The sequence below is a fragment of the Hirundo rustica genome, chromosome 25 (assembly GCF_015227805.2).
Source record: "Hirundo rustica isolate bHirRus1 chromosome 25, bHirRus1.pri.v3, whole genome shotgun sequence".
NCBI lineage: Eukaryota > Metazoa > Chordata > Aves > Passeriformes > Hirundinidae > Hirundo > Hirundo rustica.
The window spans coordinates 66835-87381 of NC_053474.1; the positions used below are offsets into that span (position 1 = coordinate 66835).

A 20547-nucleotide genomic window follows, 5' to 3' on the forward strand; every position below is an offset into this window, starting at 1 on the left:
AGGACCGTGCTCCAATTACCTCATATTTGGAGAGAAGGACGGCGCAGCCAATCCCCGCTCCCTCTGCTTTTAGGTCAAGTGATTTCTGAACTGCAGTGAGATGCTTTGAATTTGTCTTCTCGCAGCGCCCAGGCTGTAAGATGGCTGTCTGGAGCGGCGGCGGTGGCGGCAGGGCTGGCGGGAGGGGACGGCGGCAAGGGGCAGTCCGCGGAACGCTGCGCACCGGGCGTTTGAGCCGATGAAGCCCGGCTTGGGATTTATTCGGGAGCCGGTGACTCGCTCAGCTGCGTTCCTGCCGGCACCGAGCAGGAGGACATGGGGAATTCGCTGGGCTGCGTTAAAGAGCAGAAGGAAAAAGCTGTGGGGAAGGCACCGCTGTCTCCCAGAAAAAGGGTCCGCTTCAAACGGAAGCGGAGAGGGAAGGGGAGAGCGATGCCGGAGGCTGCCCCGCAGGAGGAGCCGCCAGCGCTGGAGGTGGCCGAGGATGAGGAGGCGCCCAAGTCGAAGGCAGCCTCCCGGCAGGAGGGAGGAGAGGAGCCCTCCGGCAGCCGGCCCCGAGGCGGGGATCCCGAGCCGGCGGCGCTGCACCCCGGGATCATCGTGCAGGTGAAGGAGCGCTTCCAGGGGGAGGTGCAGAAAGCGCGCCTGGTGCTGGAGCCGCAGCGGCCGGGTGTGGCGGGAGCTTTCCGGGAGGAAGGCACCACCGTCATCGCCCGCCTGCTGGAGAACCCAGCCGAGAAGGACTGCGAGAAGGCGGTGAGCCGGCTGGTCGAACTGCAGAGGAGCGGCAGCTGCCGGGCCGTGCTGCTGCCCCTGCGCCGCACAGGGACTGATGGCCATGCGGGGGGATTCCTGTCCCCGGCCGGCGCCGTGTCCGGTGAGGAGCCAGTGCCCAGCCGGGAGCCGGAGGCCGGCAGTGCCCTGGATGCCTGCGGGAAAGGAGGCGGCGATGATCCCAGCTCCAGTGCCGCATGGACATGCTCCTCCGCAGCAGAGCCGGGCACCGTGTCCGAGCTTTCTACGCCGTCCCCTATGGTGGATCAGCTGGAAAACCCCAGCGTGGGGAGAAGCTCAGGGTTGCAGTCGTCTCGGGCCGGGGAGGGAGATGGTCATGGACTGCCAGCTTCCCGCAGCCCGCCCTCCTTCAGTGGCAGTGCGGCCCGGAGCTCCTCGGGGTATGGCAGCGACCGGCTGGCCAAGGGCACAGGATCTGGTGGGACCACAGTGTCACCCTCTGATGGTGGCCTCAGGCTCGCTGTGGAGGGCCGGGCTTGGAGGGGGAGCTCGGGGACAGCCGGAGCAATGGTCAGTGTGTGCGTGTGCCCTCGCCCCCTTTCCGGAGCGGGGTGGGGGGACCCAAATCCCACCCCTGGCTCAGTGGACCCCAAATCGTGGTGGCTTCTGGGCATGGTCATTCGGAGAGGGGCAACCTCGTCCTGAGCACAGGTGGCAGGATGCTGGGGAAGAAAGCTCCTGAAGTCTTTTTCCCTCCAGCATCTACACTGAGAAAGTGTCCCGTGGGGACCGACCCATTCTGTCCTCTGCTCCTGGCATGGGCAGGCTGGGAGTGACAGTCCCTGGATCCAGTGGGTGCGGTTGGTGACTGCTGTCACCAGTGGCACTCATGCCCTCAGGGCTGCTGGCTCAGGTGTGAGTTTGGGGTGTTCCCTTCCTGCTGCCCGTGCAGGATGAATGGCAGCAGGATGAACATGGAGACACGGGTGCTCTGCCTGCCTGAGGGGTCTCCAGGAGGAACAGGAGAGGATGATGCTGTGTTTTAGAGCCTGTTGCTTTTTGGTGGTCACTCTTTCGGGGGTGACAGTGTGGGCAAAGGTGCTCTTGGGTCTGGTCAAGCTGTGAATGCCCCAGGACAAGCGTGTGGTTCATGGGGCAGTGCCTCTGATACCTTTGCCAGGTTGGGACCAGTGTCACAGCCACCATGTGGCCTTCAGCATCCTGCCACCAGTTGCTTGATGCATGAAGCCAGTGCTGGAATGGTTTGGCCCCAAGTCCTGCGAGTTTCCACTCTCTTTTCTTGCTGGTGCCTCCCTAAATCTTTGTCCTGTCACAGACTTGAGGAGAGGAGGGTGGAGCTGGTGCCGCACGCTGCACCTCCATAAGCACATCTCTAGGAAAGTTTCCTTCAAAGATGCTCTCAGCGAAGAGGCCCAATGGTTGGAGAACCCCAGTGCTGAGTCAGGGATTAAAAATAAAGGATTTATCGGAGCTGGGTGCTGTGAGGTGCTCCTGGATGGGCAGCACTGCTGGAGAGCCCGAGTGGGGCACAGCTGGTGGGTGGGTTCACAGAAGGGTTCATTCTGCTCTGAATTAAGAGCCAATTAATAAACGGGTGCTGAGCATAGGGAGGGTCCTCCCCTGTGGGCGTGGAGGGTCCCATCCTGCATCCTGCTGCTCACCCAGGTCATCATTCCATCCATCCCAGCTCTGCCACCAGATGCCAGCTCCTGACATCCCTGGGGAAAGCCAGCCCTGGGACTGGAGGAGTTAAAGGCAGCTCTGGCCGTGTGGGAGCAGCTGACAAAGAGCAGGTTTATGTGTGATGAGCGTATCAGGCTGGAGAGGGAGGTGAGCTGCAGCATACCAATTACACCGGCAGATCCGCCCCGCTGGCGGGAGAGATGGCTAATCCCGCAGGTCCTTGTCTCCTGCCTGCAAAGGGATGTCTGACGGCTGGGACGTGAGCGGTGCCAGCACCCAGCTAGGTGTGTTTTCGGGAGGAATAAAACAAATGGGTGTTTTCAGGGCAGTGGGTAGGGCTGGGTCCTGGCACACCTTCTCCCTGCAGTGCCAGGAGGATGAATCCGGGGAGCAAACAGCCTGCCTTGCCTTTCCATGGGCACCTCAGAAAATATGAGTGCCTCCCGTTCTCCCCTTTGTCCTCCCCTTAATTAAGGGGAGGTAATTGTACCAACTGGGGAGCTGGAGAGGGGAGGGCGAGGAGGAAGCCGTGCCAATCAGGAATATGCTGGCATGCGGGGACATGTGCGTGGCGTCACGTGCCAGTCGCAGCCAGTCCTGTCTGAGGGGTCCGTGACTGTCACTGTCTTTTGTTGGAAATTGGGTCAGAGCACCCCCTCCCACCAGCACCCCCTGGCACTAGTGATGCAGAGGGGGGAACTCACATCCTTCTCCCCATCCTTCCCTTTTCCCTCAACATGGAGCTGCTCCGTGGCTGGAGGTCAGGGAGAGACATCCTCTCCGAGTGTTTTCCTGCTTTTAAAGTTGGTATTTTTTACAACAGGATGCTCCAGGTGGAGCTCCCCTGCCACACCTGAAGCCCTAATAGGAGATATTTGTGGTGGTCCCTTCTCATTGCCCACCCTGTGTGCTGCTGGGTGGAAGTGACTGTTCCTGCAGGGGCCCCGCGTGTCCGAGGGTGCTGGGGCTCCTCGTGGTGGGTGCTGTGCAGGGGGAGTGAGGATACAGGAGGAGGCACAGCGTGTTTGGAGTGGGGAGAGGCAGGAAAGGACCTCCTTGGAGCCTCCTCTCTCCAGGACATTGTGTTCCCAGGGAGGTGTGTCCCTGTGTGGTGGGGACAGGGATGGTGCGGAGGGAGTGGCTCTGGAGGTTGTCGGAAGCTGAAGTTTGATGTTGTCAGCTCGTGTCCCAGCTGGGCTACGTGGCCAAGCAGCACCTGGGGCCCCTGTGAAGTGGGGCTGGCAAATGTTTGGCTCTGCCCGCTTGGATCTCCAGCCTGCCCAAACACACCGTGCAGCTCTGGGGATGCCTTCCCAAGTCCCTCTGCCCCAAGGTGACCATGAGTTTCCTCCTGCCCTTTCTGGTAGCCAAGTCTGGGGCAAGTTCATAGAAACTGGATGTGCCTGGTGGAGGTTTCCCTGCTCCTGCATCCTCCCGTGCTCCTTCCTTACAGATCTCCGACATCTACATCAGTGGGGAGCTAGGGGATATGTCAGCCAAGGAGAAGCTCCTGCTGTGGACACAGAAGGTGACAGCAGGTTACATCGGGTTGAAGTGCACCAACTTCTCCTCCTGCTGGAGCGATGGCAAAATGTTCAATGCCCTCATCCACAGATACAGGTAGGCAGAAAGAAGCAATGGCGAGTATCATGAAGGTGGGAAGGAGGGATGAGGATCTCCCAGGGGTCCCTGCCCACCGCTGTGGTCAGTGATGGGCTGGAGTGCTTGGAGATGTGGGTGAGGCTGGCAGGAAGCAATGTCTGTTTTACCTGGAATTATCTCTTCTGCCAGGTCAGCTGTGGAGGGGGGGGATGCCTGAAATGAGCAAAAAAATACATCAGGTTGCAGGGAAAAAAAGCCTTAATGAGGTTGGGGAGAGAGGCAGAAAAACAAAGCTTTTAAACTCTTGGGTGCTGCAGTGGTTACATGTCAGCGCTGCCCTTACACTCTCCATGAACAGCAGCACTTCCATCCATGCTTTTATTCAAGGATCTTGGAGGTCTCCCGAGCAGCCGTTAAACCTCTCTTGGTTCCTTCTTCCCCAGCTGGGACCAAGAGGTTTTACTTTGCAGCCTGAAACCCCTTCCCAAACGGGATGAGACAAGGAAGTCCTGCAGCCCAGGTCCCTTTGGAGAGCCACTGCACTGGGGCAGGGGCTCAGACCAACCCTGGGAGCCACTCATGGCAGTGATGCCCATCCAGGATGCTCTGCGCTGGCCACCTGGTGCTGGTTGTGACTCTGGGGTGTGTCTTGCAGGCCAGATCTGGTGGACATGGAGAGGGTGCAGATCCAGAGTAACCGAGAGAACCTGGAGCAGGCCTTTGAGATCGCCGAGCGCCTGGGGGTCACACGGCTGCTGGATGCTGAAGGTGGGTGGCCAGGGCATGTGACCAGTGCAGGGAGATGCCAGCCTCTCTTCCCAGTCCCTTTCCTCACTGCCTTTCTGCTTCCCTCTTGCCAGACGTGGACGTCCCCTCTCCGGATGAGAAATCCGTGATAACTTACGTGTCTTCAATCTACGATGCCTTTCCCAAAGTTCCCGAGGGGGGAGAAGGGATCAGCGCCATCGTAAGTACTGCTGTGGGCTGGGAGGCTGGGACAGCCGATTTGGGAGGCAGCTGTGGCTTGTGGGTAGGGTTTGGGAAAGGGTCTGTTCCCTGTGGAAGAGGGCTGAGGAGAGGGAAGAGGCTCAGAGGGAGGAAGTCCCCCCATTGTGGTGTCTGCCCTGTGACCTGCTGGGGTGTCTGTAAAGGACACAGCACTGCCCAGGCTCTGCAGGAAAAAAGCTGAGCTTCCAAAGAGCAGTTGACAAGGAGGATCCTCCTTCTCCCTGTCCCTGGGGCGGCGTCACAGCAGCGAGGCCCTGGCACATGATCCACTCTGTAGCTTGTCTGTGGTGCCTCAGTTCCCTCTGTGCTCTGGGCTCTGCCTTATGCCTGTGAAGATTTGCCCACCAGCGGGGCTTGCAAAGACACTCTTGCCCCACAGGAGGTGGATTCGAGGTGGCTGGAGTACCAGACCCATGTGGAGTCCCTCATCTCATGGATCAAGCAGCACACGATACTTATGTCAGACAAATCCTTCCCCCAGAACCCTGTAGAGTTAAAGGTAGGTCCTGGACAAAGTCCCTCCTCAGTGTATCCTGTGTCCAGTGCTGAGCGATGGGTGGTGGCATTCTCCGGGGTGGTTCCTGATGAGCCTTTCTCATCCCAGGCACTTTATAACCAGTACATACACTTCAAAGAAACTGAAATCCCAGTGAAAGAGCAGGAAAAAGGACAGATAGAGGAGCTCTACAAACTGCTAGAGGTAAGGCTTATCATGGCTGCCCAGAGGCTGGTAGGTGGGAATGTTGTGCTTTTTTAGCAAGACAAAATTGTGCTCAGTTCAGGTTTATTTTGGAATGGAGAAGTGGGAATAACCCTCAGGATAAACGAGGCAGTGAGCAGTACACTGCAGGAGCGGAGGCAGAGCCCTTCTTCCCTCACTGTAGTCCCCAGCCAGCTCAAGGGAGAGGTGGAAAATGCCATTCTGCTGGTGTTTCCCTCAGGTTTGGATCGAATTTGGACGCATCAAGTTGCCCCAGGGCTACCACCCCAACGATGTGGAGGAGGAGTGGGGCAAGCTCATCATTGAGATGCTGGAGCGCGAGAAGCTCCTGCGGCCGGCGGTGGAGAGGTCGGTGCTGTGCCCATGGCAGGGGCATCCCCTGCTCCTTCCTCTGGCCAGAGGGACATCCAAAACCCCTCTCCCATCTCCCTCTGTCATTCCAGGCTGGAACTGCTGCTACAAATTGCTAACAAAATCCAGAATGGTGCTCTGAACTGTGAAGAAAAGCTCACCCTGGCCAAGAACACGCTACAGGCTGTGAGTGAGGGGTGGGGTTTCCCCCTCCTGATTTTATTGATTTGTTTTCCTATTCTTCTTTTGTACCCATCTCCCCCCCTCTCTTCTGCTCGGGGTGACGGGTTCCCCTGGGCAGTTTTCCTTCTTTTCTGCCTTTGAGCCTGTCCCAGGGCTGTAGAGGAGCTGGTGGATATTTGGTGATCCACAGATCACCTTGAGGACAGGGGGATGGGGAATGGTCTTGTCCTCCGAGAATACAGCAAGTGAGGCTGGATATCTGCAGAGGTGCTGATGTGGAGGAGTTTCCCCAGAAGTGCTGGGGAAACTTTTGAACACTTTTTGTTGTATAGTAAGGCTTAAAAACCCCAAAAATCTATTTTATTTGCCTGGCGGAAAGGACTCAGTGGGCAGACCCTGGGTAGGGAGAGGTTTCTGAAGAGGTTTTCTTTGTTATGGAGAAAGAGATGTTGGTTGAAAGGGTTGGGAGCTAAAAGTGGTGATTCCATCTATTCCTGGAAGCTTCATTTCCAGAAAAGAGAAGAGAGAACTCTTGAGCAGTTCATCTCCAGAAGTTTTTCTAAAGAGGGGTCGTCCTGGGCATGGTGTAGGGGGATGGATTCATGTTCTGCTCCAGTTAAGCTTGTGGATCCAAAAGTGTTTCCAGTCTCCAAGCTGGGGTGCTGTGGTGTTCTGCCTACCCCTCCTAGGCTTGAGGGAACTCAGCCCTGAATGTCCCATGTCCCCTCAGGATGCTGCTCACCTGGAGTCGGGCCAGCCGGTACAGTATGAGTCCGACGTGGTCGTGTACCTGCAGGAGTGCGAGGGGCTCATCCGCCAGCTCCAGGTGGATGTGCAGATCCTCCGGGATGAGAACTACTACCAGCTGGAGGAGCTGGTGTTCAGGTGACCGTGGAGAAACTCCCTCTGGGGCTGCACATCTGCTCCGTGTGGGGAAAGGAGGGGAGCCACATGTCCATCTCCTTACCCACTCGTTTCCTTCCCCAGGATCATGAGGCTGCAGGATGAGCTGGTGACGCTGAGGTTGGAGTGCACCAACCTGTACAGGAAAGGCCACTTCTCCACCCTGGAGCTGGTGCCCGCATCCACACTGAGCACGATGCACTTGAAGGGCGAGTCCCTGACCAAAGGGCTCCACACCTCCTCGGCCTCCTGGTTCCGGAAGCCGATGACCAGGACAGAGCTGGTGGCCATCTCCTCCTCCGAAGATGAAGGCAACCTCCGCTTTGTCTATGAGCTGCTGGCCTGGGTGGAGGAGATGCAGGTGGGTGCTGGGCAAAACCTCCTGCCTGTACTCAGACTGATGTGGGAAGCTGCCCCAGGCCTTTTCCTGTCTTTATCTGGGAATAGTTGCTTTGATGCTCTGTAGTTTTTGGAGATCCGAGGCTTCTGTCTGGAGCTGCGTTTTCTCTCTTGTGGTTGTGCTGGCCAGTGGGGATCAGAGGAAGCTTTCAAAGCTGGAAGCAGATCTGTGCTGATACAGTCACTTGGTTTTACATGGGAAGCTTGTGTAGGCTGTCCCAGAAATATTGCAGCCAGTGCCGGAACACTGGCTTAGGATCTTCTGCCAGGACTGGGAGGTGTTTGTTCCTTCTGGGGTGACCTGGGAGGATTCCTGGTGTCCCTTTGAGCAGAATGAGCAGCGCTGACCTGAGACTCTTGGTTTCAGATGAGACTGGAGCGGGCAGAGTGGGGCACTGACCTGCCAAGTGTGGAATCCCAGCTGGAGACCCAGAGACACATCCACGCCAGCGTGGAGGACCTGGGCTCCAGCGTGAAGGAGGCCAGGATGTATGAGGTACGGCAGGGGACACGTGGGGGCTGAGGGCATTGGGATCAGCTCTTGTGGGTCACATTCCTGGGACAGAGGTGATTTTTAAGGCTGGAGCTTCTAAGTTGATGAAGTGCTGTCCTGAGCCATACTCTCCAATCCCCCTTCCTCACACAGAGCTGTGGAGAAAGATTTGGAGATAGAGTTCTGAGTGATGCTGTTCTGTGTGGGGTAACAGGAACATTTCTCTTCCTGCAGGGTAAAATGTCTCCAAATTTCTGTGCAAGCTACATGGAGACACTGGGCAAGCTGGAGACTCAGTACTGCAAACTGATGGTGAGTGGGCTCCCAGTACTGCCCAGGGAGCCTGGGGCCCATCCCTGCTCCAAGGCTGGGGAGAGGGGAAAGAAACCCTTTAGCTACAGAGCGGGGAGGAGGAGTAATAAATAATCCTTTGTGTCCAGGAAACCTCGAGCTTCAGGCTGAGGCACCTCCAGAGCTTGCATGGATTCGTGTCCCGGGCCACTGCTGAGCTGATCTGGCTGAATGAGAAGGAGGAGGAAGAGCTGGCCTACGACTGGAGTGACAATAACCCCAACATTGCAGCCAAGAAGAATTACTTCTCGGTGAGTGCTGGGAGGGCAGGTGCTGCTTTTGATCCACTGTGGTGTGGATCGCACCTGTGATCGACACAGCTGTGCTGGCGGCTCCCACAGACCTGGATTCCTGAGGCTGGATGTTCCCTCCCAGCTCACTGAGCTTGTTGCTCTTGAAGAGAGCTGATGGAAGCTCTCCCCAGAGCAGAAAGTGAAATGGAGGTGTGTGTTCAATTGAATTGCAATCAAAAAGGCATCAAAAGATATATTTTTAGGATTATTTTGGAGCTCGAGGCATCTTGACCTAGTGGGGGTGAGGGGATTAAGTCTGAGCCAAAGAGGAAAATTGATTCCTCTTTGAAGCAGTATAAACAAATTCTCATCTTTCCCCAGTCACACTGTGTAGAGCTGAAGAGGTCCCTGGACAGGTTTCCAGTGCCTGTTTAGCACACAGGAGGCAGATTCCCATTGGGAATGGGGCTGTAATGCCATGCTGGAATCCGCTGCTACTTCCTTTAGAACTTCCACGCTGTGTTAATTGAACACATGGTCTGGGCAAGGTCCCAGGGCTGAGGTTTGGACTTTTCCTCCTGCAGGAGCTGACAGCAGAGCTGGAAGACAAGCAGGACATCTTCCGCTCCCTCCAGGACACGGCTGAGCTGCTCTCCCTGGAGAACCACCCGGCCAAACAGACCGTAGAGGTGAGCGGGAACCTGGGAGAGTTGTGGGGTTCCCAAGGATCAAATCACCTCAGCTGGAGCTGGGAGACTTGCAGCCCCACCCCATAGTACCTGATGGAGTGTTCTGTGGTGGTAGGACATCAGTGCAGTGGTAGAGGTTTTTAATTTTGGGAAGTGGCCGTTCCCAAATAATCCCCACCTCAAATTAAGACACAAACACACGGAGCATGAGCCTTTCCTGCAGTGAGGTGATGCAGAGAATGGCCTTGTCTGCCCTGGAGTCATCCAGGCTCCCAGGGACACTGTGGTGGTGAAGCAAAGGGCTGTGGGATACTTTTCCAGGGGGAAAAAGCAAATCTGTTCCTGCCTCTGGCATCATGGGTGTGTGACATGTGGGGACACTGAGATGGGGTCTGTCATCTCCAGTGTCCAAACACTCCTGGCTGTGGCCAGATTTTGGTCATTTCTGTCCCTCCCTCCAGCTCCTGTGTCCTAACTGTGCCCCTCCTGGCTGTGAATGCCCCTTTTCCAGCACCTTTTTCTGTGTTTTCCACAGGCCTACAGTGCTGCCGTGCACACCCAGTGGCAGTGGATCAAGCAGCTCTGCCTGTGTGTGGAACAGCACGTGAAGGAGAACGCCGCCTATTTCCAGGTATTCGGGATCAAATTCCCTTAGTCCCATCCACTGAATCCCACTCCATGAGCTCCTTACACTGCTGTTCTTGGGGGAGAGGGAAGGAGGGATTTGGGCTTTCTCTGGGATATCTGCTAGCTGCTCCCTGGGCATTGCTAGGGGAAAAAGGGATCAACTTCCCTGTAGTTGTGGTCATCCATATAGGATGATCCTGCCCCTTGCAGCCCTAAAGCCAGAGCAGTCTCAGGAGCTGCTGGCTGAGCCTTTGGGGTGCTCCTTGCCTGCCTTCAGGCTGCTCAGGGGGCTTTTCCAGATTCCCGTAACTCTTCTTGCCTTCGCAGTTCTTCAGCGATGCCCGGGAGTCGGAGACGTACCTGCGGAACCTGCAGGACTCCATCAAAAGGAAATATTCCTGCGACCACAACACGAGCCTGACGAGGCTGGAGGACCTCCTGCAGGACTCTATGGTGGGTTCTCCCACACCCACACCCCACCACCCTGCTCTGGTCCAGCAGTGTTGCCTGGGGCATTTCTTGCTTCGCCAGGGCTCTTTATCCCCATGGTTTGGTGGGATGTGGTTTGTTTTCCACCTCAGGCAGTGATTTGTCTTCCCTGAGCGAGCTGCAGGCTGTAGTGTGGCCCCAGCTGTGTGGTGTGGCTGGAGTTGGTCACTGTCATTTAGAGGCACCATCTGACCTTTCTGTGCCTTCAGGGTGAGGAGCAGGCAGCCTGTCCTGTCTGTGCAAGGTCACAGCCTGACTGTGCAAGCTGCGTCTGCCCCAGACATGCCCATCCTGCCATCCTGCTCATGTCCTGCTGACAAAGGCAGGGCCTGTAGGATGCTCCTGGTTCTGCTTTGTAGTTGATGGAGAAATGCCTGCTCTTTATCCAGCCCAAATCTCGTGTTAATCCATCCTGCTGGATGGGGGAGAGCCCGGGCAGCCTGGCTGTGCCAGAGGCTGATCTCTGAACACGTGAGCTGGCTTAGCTGAGCAGAGCAGAACCCGGGCTGTGGCACTGTCACCTTCTTGCCTGATGTGGCCTGAAAAAAACAACTTAAAAACAACTCCCAAGGAGCAAAGCATCAGCTGGTATTTGACACCAGGGCCAGGGGAGGATTTTGGCTGTGGCTGAAGTGCTGAGCTGCGGTGGCAGGGTCAGGAGGTGACACCAAGTGTGTGGAGGCAGGTGGTCACTTTGCTCTTAGCAGGGTGTTGCCAGTGGCTCTGGGGTGCCCTTACTGGGGGTGATGGGTGCATCAGCACTGTCTTCTCTCCTGGAGGCCTAGGGGCTCCCCCATCCTCTCTGTCACAGTCTCGGGGTTATCCTGGCCTGTTTGTGTGCTGCCAGGACATGGAGCAGCCAGCCTGGCTCCTGGGGTTTGTGTTTGGGAGCCCTGAAATATCAGGAGTCTGGCAGGTGCCATCTGGGGTGGGAGAAGCTGCTCTGGGCAGCCAGAGAGTGGCCACAAACTCAGGACTGGGGCAGCTGCCCTGAGCTCAGCTATATTACTCTTTCTTACCTAATAAGTTAAAGTTGTATTTCTTCCAATCATGCTCCCTGGGACAGGCACAGGTAGTTTATTTAATCATTTATCCTTTTCTTTTTCTTTCTCTTTTTTTTTTTTTTAACTTTTTTTTTTTTTTTTTAACCATTAAGTTCTCCTCCACTGTCGTAGCACACTAACCAACCCCAGAGTACTGCGCATGAGGGAGAACCTTTTCTGGGATTCCTTTTTTTTTTTTTTCTTTTTTGAAACCTTTGCCACAGCCACACATGGGCTGAGCTGCCACTAATCGTACGAGCTGCCAGTGTTGTGATCCGCACGCGTCTCCAGTGGTGCTGGAGGCTGTTCCAGGGGAGCTTTGCCACCATTCCTCCCGGGTTGGTCCCATCACCAAACCCAGCAGGGATTTGTAGGAATTAATTAGCTCCAGCTAGCAGATTTCTCCCCAAAGCCAGACGCCTAATGGATCGCTCCACCCCAAGCCCCTTCTCCTGAGATGTTTTATCGCCATAATTCATCATCTCCCATTCCAACCATTGGTTTAAACACCCCTTCATCCTTTGCTTTAGAGAAGGGAGCATGCTTCCCTGGGCTCTCCTCCAGGCAACTAAATGTCCCCAGCTTTGCGCTGGACATTGTCCTGCTCTCAACCCCTCATAGCTCCTGGGATTTTGTTTTGGTGGATGTTGTGTTCTCTTTTTTTTTTTCCCTTCTGAAATAAAACACTTTCTTGTCCCACCAGCCAGACAGTGAGATGTGTGCATGTGGCTTTGCAGGGTAGTGGGAGTAGCAGCGACGTCCATCCTCCTCCCATCCCATCTCCTGAGCCCTCTTCCCATCCTGCCAAGGCAGCAGGAGCCTCCTGACATGTTTGCTCAGCCCTTGCAGGCCAGCATTGGGGTGGGGGGGGGGGAGCCAAGATGCCTGGGAGAGACCTCCCCTTGCCATCCTTGAGCAACCCATCCTCCTTCTCCCTGTCAGGATGAGAAGGAGCAGCTCATCCAGTCCAAGAGCTCGGTGGCCAGCCTGGTGGGACGGTCCAAATCCATCGTCCAGCTCCAGCCCAGGAACCCAGAGCACGCCGTGAAGAGCACCATCCCCATCAAGGCTGTCTGTGACTACCGGCAGATCGAGGTGAGGGCTGGCAGGGTCTTGGTGGCACTTGGAAAGGGAAGGCAGGGACAAGGTAGGGGGAGTGACAACCGTGGGGTTTTAGGATGAGCACCGTAGGTTCTGTCAATGGAAAGCAGGAGTGGAGTGGGAAGATGGAGGGAAACAGCAGGGATGTTTTTCCTGGAGCAAATTTCCGTGTCTCAGATTTATTCTGGGCTGGAGCTGGAGTACTTTCCCCTTCCGAGGAGGACGGGCTTCATCAGCCTCAGCCAAACAAGCACGTGGGTGGTAGCCAACTCCCTGTAACTTCCTTGTCCCTTCCTCTCCCGACACGAGCATGCCGCAGTGCTTGGCACCATTCCAGGCTGTTCCTTGATTAAAACATATCCATCTGTGTATTTTTGGGAGCTGGCTCACCCCCAGGAGAGGGGCTGGCAGCAGGGACAGGTGTGCACGGCCCTGTTGCTGATTTCTGATGGGCTTCTGGTGTTGCAGATCACCATCTGCAGGAACGATGAGTGTGTCCTGGAGGACAATTCCCAGAGGACAAAGTGGAAGGTGATTAGCCCCACAGGGAATGAGGCCATGGTGCCTTCTGTCTGCTTCCTGATCCCCCCACCCAACAAAGAGGCCATCGAGATGGCCAGCAGGTAACTTGGTGGAAGTCACAGAGAGATGGGATGGTGGCATGGGAGGGGACAGATTTGGTGTGGGAATGGGAAAAGGGTGAGGATGGAGGTATGAAAGTGGTTTGTGGGGAGGAGAGGAATCCCTCGTGGTTCTACAGCTGCAAACTCCATTGCAGCGACTGCTGCAGTAGCTTGCAAAATGAAAAAAATGACAATTTGGGAGGAGTCATCCCCCAGGGATCTCTGGCACTGAACAGCAGGAGCATCAGTCCCTGCGTGCTGCCAGACTGGGATCACTGGATTGATCAGCTGCTGTCTGGCAGTGATGGCTGGAGGATTAATGGGGTCAGGGCTGGGTTTGCTGGGAAGATCCACGGCTGATGGATCCACTCCTTCACCTTGCAGGGTGGAGCAGCTGTACCAGAAAGTGATGGCTCTCTGGCACCAGCTCCACATGAACACAAAGAGCCTCATCTCCTGGAACTACCTGCGCAAGGACATAGCCCTGGTGCAGAGCTTCAGTATGGAAAAGGTACAGAGGAACTGTCCTGCCTGATTCTGGGGTTGTGTTGCTCTCCAGGCTTCTCTGTGGCCTAAGAGAGGGGAAAACCAGAGAGTGGAAGACTGGGGAAGTCAAGGGTCTTTACACCTGGAACAGTGCACACCTTGAAAAGGGTCACAGGTTACATCTGTGGGGAACAGCAGGGGAAAAGGGGAACAATTTACACCTTGAAAACCTGAGTTTGAGGGTGTTGTGCAAAAGGATTGCAGCTTTTCTCAGTAAAAAGAGAATCAGGTGTTTGCTGCTACTGAGAGATTGTGGATTGAGTGTTTCATTAGGGAGCGAGCATGGCTGGAGGGAGGCACGGGTCTGATACAGAGGATTTGCCTTTCCCCCTCTGAATATACTCCTTGGGCAAATTAAAGCAGTTCAGCTGGTGTGCAGAAAGTTGTTCCTGATGTTTGGATGTGCTGCTTTTTCCACTTGCAGCTCAGATCCTTGGCTCAAGGGGAGTGTCAGCAAGCCCTGAAGAGCCTCCAGGCCCACTACGAGGATTTCCTGCAGGACAGCCAGGACTCGGAGCTCTTCTCCGTGTCAGACCGGCTGCGCCTGGAGGAGGAAGTGGAGTCTTCCAAGGAACACATCCGGCAGCTGCTGGAGTCCATGGAGAATGGTGAGCTTCAAAGGGCCTGATGGCTTAACCAGGAGCTGTGGGAACTCATAAACAAAAGATTTGTGGGACGGCTTCATGTTCTTCTTTTCCTGAGCTAGCTGGTTGATGGTGTGAGCAGCTGCTCTCCTTTTTCTTCCATCTATCCATCCGAGTGTTCAGCCTTTGTCCGGTACTGTTCCTGGAGAGAGGCCTTGGTTTGGCAGCTTCAGCTGAGCTGCTGTTTCCTCTTCCCTTTGTAGTGTTGGCAACAGGGATGCATTCCAGGCAAGGAGCTCTTCCTGCATTTAGTCTTTAGGAAAATACACGTGGTGGTGGGACTTGTGACATCGTGAATCTCACTAGGACTGAGGACTCCAGTGAGGTTCCCTGTGGCTGGACTCATTTCCAGAACAAGATGATTTAATTAGCGTGTTCTCCATCTGAGCAGAGATCCCGGTGCCAGCCCAAGGCTGCGCTGGGCTCCGAGGATTACTCTTTGGGACAGATATTGGCCAGAGATGCTTGAGCTGCTGTTGTGTGTGTCTCTGGCTTGCAGAGGACAAGGATGAGACCGTTGCCAGGACATATCTGTCGGAGCTGAAGAACATCTGCCTGCGCCTGGAGGAGTGCGAGCACAGGCTCGTGAGCCACATCCAGTCCCCGAGCAGCGCCCGAGCAGATGGTGACACCATCCAGGAGAACGCCATCCGCATTGCAGAGCAGGAGGTCAGGCCTGCTGCTGGGAGGTGGGCAAGGGAGGGATGAGATGGACACAGATCTAAAAATAGCTGTGGCTCCTCAGCATGGGTGAAGGGTGCGGGGTTTGAGGGAATCTCACTGCACAGAAGGCAGCAGGAAACCTCAGCAAGTGGGCTCCCTGCTTCATTTCCTACCAGCTCCTTTGCCAAGGACAGCCCTGCCTTTTCCCTGTCTTTTCCCTGCCTCTTTGGGCTCCCCTTTCACATTGTCTCCCGCCCTCTGCAGTGCGCGCAGGAGAATCTGCATCAGCTGCAGTCAGAGCTCCGGGTTGTGTCCGAGAGGTGCTACAGCTTTCTGGCCAAAGCTCCTGCAGGGCCCAGCACCCCACACCTGCGTTCAGAGCTGGACTTGGTGGTGAACAAGATGGAGCAGACACATGCGCTGTCTTCCATCTACCTGGAAAAGTGAGTTGGGATGTGCCTCTGTTCCCAAATACCCTTTTGAGTGTTTCCAGTTCATTGAAGGCTTTATTCTGTTGTCCCTCCAGCACACCTTGTGCTGAATGTGACTGAATCCATCCCCCGTGCAGCACATGGTGCAGCCTCCAGATCTCTGCCACATCTAGGATGTCATTGTGCTGCCTCTGTTTGACTTGCCAGGTTGAAGACGGTTGATGTCATTATCCGCAACACCCAAGGAGCAGAATCCCTGGTCAAAGGCTATGAGGTGAAGCTGAGTCAGGAGGAGGCTGTTCCTGCTGACCTGGCAGCCATTCAGACTCACAGGACCGCGTTGCGGGTTGGTACCGTTTGTCAAGCAGCGCCCTTCCATTTTTTCTGCTCAGTTTGGACTGTGGGACATTTTTCTTGCCTTGATGCATTTGAGAGGGTTTTGTGCTGGTTTCTTTGTTAGTGTAGAGGAGGTGCTGTGGCTTGTCCTCTGTCTAGTGCTGTAGGACAAGACCTGAACCAATCTGACCTGGGAGCATGTTCCCCTTCATTCTACACCTCCTATAACCTCCCAGTTCTTTTCAGGTTAAGGAGAGGGAAAATAAACCCACTAACCCCTTTGCAGCTTTGTCACCTCTGGGTGGGAGGACATCTCTGACTTGGTCCCTTGTGCTTTCAGTGATACTGACCCGGTGCTGTCTCCTTTTGCAGCAATGGCTCGGGGAGGTGAAGGACAAGGGCTCTGTGTTCTCCACACTGGAGGAGGAGATGGCCAAGGCGAAGGAGGTGGGGGAGCAGCTGTTCCAGCTGAGGCAGGAGCGCAGCATTGACCTGGAGCGTTTCCAGGAGAAGGGGAGCCAGCTGTGGGATCGCTGGCAGCGAGTCTGTGCCCAGATTGAGACCCGGTGAGAGACCCCGTGCCTCCTCTCCCACATTTACTCCCGCCCTTCAGCTGAGAACTTGGGTCAGTCTTGGTGGCGTTCCACCCCCTCCTCTTGACCTGTCGTGGTTTTCTCTCAGCCACGCGGAGCTGGAGAGCATCCAGGAGGTTCTGAGTGATTACCGGCAGTGCCACAGCGCCCTGATCCAGTGGATCGAGGAGATCACAGCCCAGCAGGAGCTGATGAAGCCTGGCCAGGCTGAGGACAGCCGGGTGCTGTCGGAGCAGCTCAGCCAGCAAACGGTGAGACAGGACCTCGTGATGTCTTGTTGCTGCCGTGACCGTGTCACTTCTTTTCATCTCTGAGCTTGGAAATGTGAAAAGCAGCAGGGAAGAGGCTGCAGGCCTCTGGGTGTCTGGAGGAACTCTGCTTGACTCGAGGTGCAGATGAGGTCTTGCGTGGAAAATTGGAGAGGGTAAAGATGCAGGGTAAAGAGGTGCAGGGATGTGAACCAGAATTCTGGTCCCCAAGACTGCTGTCAAAGAATCCAAGAAAGGTTGGGTTGGAAGGGATCTCCAAGATCATCTTGTTCCATCCTCCCGCCACAGGCAGGGGCACCTTCCACCAGATCAGGTTGCTCCAAGCCCCATCCAGCCTGGCCTTGGACACTTCCAGGGTTGGGGCATACACAGCTTCTCTGGGCAGCAGCTCAGCCAGCCTGTTCTGACAACCGTTTTTGCTTTGAATTTTCTTGAAGGCTTTGGCTGCAGAAATTGAGAAAAACCAAGCCAAGCTGGACCAGTGTCAGAAATTCTCCCAGCAATACTCGGCTGCCGTCAAGGTACAGTTCCCCCCCTGCACATGGGTAGGGTGGGCTGGGCAGGAGCAGCCCCGGCAGAGTTTGCAGATCTCACAAGCTCCATGTTTCCCCACCTTTGCAGGACTATGAGCTGCAGCTGATGACCTACAGGGCCTTCGTGGAGTCGCAGCAGAAGTCCCCCATGAAGCGCCGGCGGATGCTCTCCTCCTCAGATGCCATCACCCAGGAGGTAGGAACCCAGCTAAGCTCAGCAGGAGGAAATTTTGGGGGCTTCTTCGACGCCCAGCAGAACCACCCAGCAGCTTCTGTGAAATGAGCTCCTTTCTGCTGAACTCTCTTGTATGAATAAAGTTTCCACCCTCGCTGTTTTTTCCAATAGCCAGAGAGGATGGCTTAGTGCCCTAAGCACCAGGTATGCCATACCTAGACTCCTGGGAACCCCTGGGTCAAATCCAGCGGGGTCGGCTCAGCCCTTCAGCCTTGTGAGGTAAATAACCAGAGCACCATGCAGTGTTGCTGTGTGTGCATCTTTGGGATGAGAACCCTTTAGGGACCTGAGGTCGTGTCTGCTCTGTGTGGATATTAAAGATGCCTCCGTAAGAGTTGAGCATCTGCCCCAGTGTCCGTGGCCGGAGTCTTCCCTCGCTCCAGTGTCGTGCAGCATGCCTTGTGTGGCCACCACCCTCCCCAGCAGACTGGCTGCATTCCATTGGTGCCATCCTGGGTCTGCCAGGTGCCTTGGGGGGTTCCCAAGCCAGAGGTGTCGCATCCATGTCATGTATTGCAAAGGGTGACACTCCGGATCCACCAGCAGGACTGATGCACTTTCCCCCTTTTCCCTCCGTTTTCCTCTCTCTCCCTTGGCAGTTCATGGATTTGAGGACTCGCTACACAGCCCTGGTGACGCTGACCACCCAGCACGTGAAGTACATCAGCGACGCACTGCGGCGGCTGGAGGAGGAGGAGGTGAGGGTGTGGGGACACACCTGGACTCTGTCCCCACATTCCCTCCATCCCCAAGGACGCTGCTCTGTCCCGAGGGCGCACCGTGGGCATTCTCCCCCTTTGGAGATCCCTTTTGACGTGGTTGTCTTCCTCCTTCCTCCTCTGTTTGCAGAAAGTCGTGGAGGAGGAAAAGCAGGAGCATGTGGACAAGGTGAAGGAACTCCTGGGCTGGGCCCTGGGCTTGAAGCAGAGTGTGCAGGGCAGGACAGCTGCTATTGGGAGCAGAGAGCTGGGAGACATTGAGAAATCCATCTTGGAGCAGCAGGTAAAGCAGGAGTGACACCAAGACACTGAGGTTTAACTTCTGCTCTTTTTTCACAGCTCCATTAAGCTGCTTTCTTTTTTTTAATATATTTTTTTTTTTCCCAGGCCCTGAATGAGGAGCTGACTGCGAAGAAGGAGCAGGTCTCTGAGGCCATCAAAACTTCCCAAATCTTCCTGGCAAAACACAGCCACAAGTGAGTGTGATCCAGGGGCTGGAGATGATTCCTCAAAGCTGGTGGATCCATGGGATCCAGTGCCTGACTCATTAAAAACAATGAGCTGCACACAACAATTGTCTTCTTTATTGTCTGCAGTGAGACCTGTGAAATGTGCGACCCATTTATGCTGTGGGACAATATTAATCCTCTTGAGCTGAGATGCAGCCGCATATATTTGGCGATTTGATTGTTACCATGCAGCTCAGCCTTTGCTCAGTTCTCCTGGCAGGTTTTAGCTGAGCTGGGGAAGGAGCAGGGCAGGGAGAGGAAAGGACTCATGGATTTGGCCTTTTCCTGGGCTTGGAATGACATGGTAATTCCATGGAGCTGGTTGACACAGTATCCTGAGATATTTCCCCCTCCCCCTGCAGGCTTTCCCAACCAGAAAAGGACCAGATTTCTGCTCAGATTGGAGCTCTGAAGGAAACCTACCAGGCTCTCTGCAGCAACTCCACAGAGCAGCTCCAGCAGCTCCAGAGCCAGCTGGCCCAGGAGACAGAGCACAAGGTACTGCTCCCTGCTCAGCCCTGTTCACTCCTCACGTTCACTCCTCAGGGCGTGGGAATGGTTTCATTTTGTTGTGTGTCTCATGACCACTGGTCACTCACAGCCGTGTTTGCCCTCCCTTCTCTTCCATCCATGGTCACCTAAAGCATGTTGTGGTCCCTGGAGGCCAAGCAGGAGCTGTTTTACTGCTGCCTTCCAGGTCCATGGGAGAGTTGTCCTTTGGTTCTCATCAGGGCTCTGCCCTCTGCACAAGGGTTGACTCGTTCGTGCTTGGTGAGCAGGGTGGCAGATGGAATTCTGTCCTGGAAATGGTCCCCTTGAGGAAATCCGTGTCCTCTGAGAGCTGCAACCTCAGAGGGCTCAATCCCACAGGCTGCCTGCAGGCAGGGGCTGCGGGAAGGTGGGGACTCATGTGGCCTTAGGCATCTCAGGGTCTGGCCAAGGGTTTTTCTCAGCAGTGGCTGAAACAAGTAACTCTTCCTTGTGGAAGGCAACTGCATTGTCCAGCCCCTCAGCTGACCTGAGAGACCTTCAGGACCTGTTCCCTGTTCATATCCACCAGGCCCCATCCTTGTAGTGAGGGCTGGAAGCGCATCCTTATTGCCTCTTGTTACAAGCTGTCGTTCACAGATTTACGTGTGTGTGTTCTCTAAGTGTATATTCATGTGTCAACGGATATTTCTGTGTGTTTGCTTGCTGGCTCCCTGTACCCTGAAGCAACAGCTCGCTCACCTCTGGCTGTGAGACGCAGGTTTTGGCTCTTGGGTGTGTGAGTGAAGCCTTGTTCAAGCCTCTCATGTGGAGAAGGTGGCAGAGCTGCTTTTTTTGAGATCTGCCTGTCCAGCCTTCATGTAAATATGTAGTGTTTTGCTCCACACCGGACTGTACAGCACAGTCCAGGTGTTTCAGAGCAGGAAATTATTTATTTTGTTGCAAGCCCTTAAGCCCTTGTGCTGGCAGCAGAAAGATGGACAAGTAATTTTGTTAATCCATCACAGATTCGGTGCAGCCTCCCTGTGGAATGGATGCTTTTTTCCTTTCCCTTTCCCTCCCTTTTGGTCAGGAAAATGATTTTAGAGCAAAAGCCTTCTCCGGGGCTTGTCAGACTGTTTCGGTACAGCACGACATGGCTTTGGGGCTGGAACAGTTTTCACTCATCAACTCGATGAAGCCCAGGCAGCAAAACAAGAGATGGCGGTGGGGCTTCACCTTAAATCCCCCTCTGCAAAACCATCCCTGCGGCTATGGTGCAGAGCCGTTGCCTCACTGTAGAGGGAGCATGAAGAACTCTTTTAACATTTGCTTGCTGGAAACAT

At 55.2% G+C, this 20547-nt stretch overlaps 1 protein-coding gene across 1 annotated transcript in view; it reads left to right on the plus strand.

Annotated features, from left to right (window-relative positions):
• MACF1 (microtubule actin crosslinking factor 1) overlaps nucleotides 1–20547 on the plus strand; it is a 129993-nt gene that overhangs the window by 33776 nt on the left and 75670 nt on the right. Inside the window, 30 exon segments of the mRNA XM_058423538.1 lie at nucleotides 3893–4059; nucleotides 4697–4809; nucleotides 4902–5008; nucleotides 5429–5548; nucleotides 5654–5749; nucleotides 5991–6118; nucleotides 6214–6307; nucleotides 7035–7189; nucleotides 7292–7568; nucleotides 7974–8102; nucleotides 8334–8411; nucleotides 8540–8701; nucleotides 9268–9372; nucleotides 9908–10003; nucleotides 10327–10452; nucleotides 12474–12626; nucleotides 13101–13255; nucleotides 13640–13766; nucleotides 14226–14409; nucleotides 14945–15114; nucleotides 15373–15551; nucleotides 15747–15885; nucleotides 16248–16441; nucleotides 16557–16719; nucleotides 17175–17258; nucleotides 17359–17466; nucleotides 18105–18203; nucleotides 18355–18507; nucleotides 18612–18700; nucleotides 19096–19231. Of these exon segments, the coding sequence (XP_058279521.1) occupies nucleotides 3893–4059; nucleotides 4697–4809; nucleotides 4902–5008; nucleotides 5429–5548; nucleotides 5654–5749; nucleotides 5991–6118; nucleotides 6214–6307; nucleotides 7035–7189; nucleotides 7292–7568; nucleotides 7974–8102; nucleotides 8334–8411; nucleotides 8540–8701; nucleotides 9268–9372; nucleotides 9908–10003; nucleotides 10327–10452; nucleotides 12474–12626; nucleotides 13101–13255; nucleotides 13640–13766; nucleotides 14226–14409; nucleotides 14945–15114; nucleotides 15373–15551; nucleotides 15747–15885; nucleotides 16248–16441; nucleotides 16557–16719; nucleotides 17175–17258; nucleotides 17359–17466; nucleotides 18105–18203; nucleotides 18355–18507; nucleotides 18612–18700; nucleotides 19096–19231 (4086 nt within the window).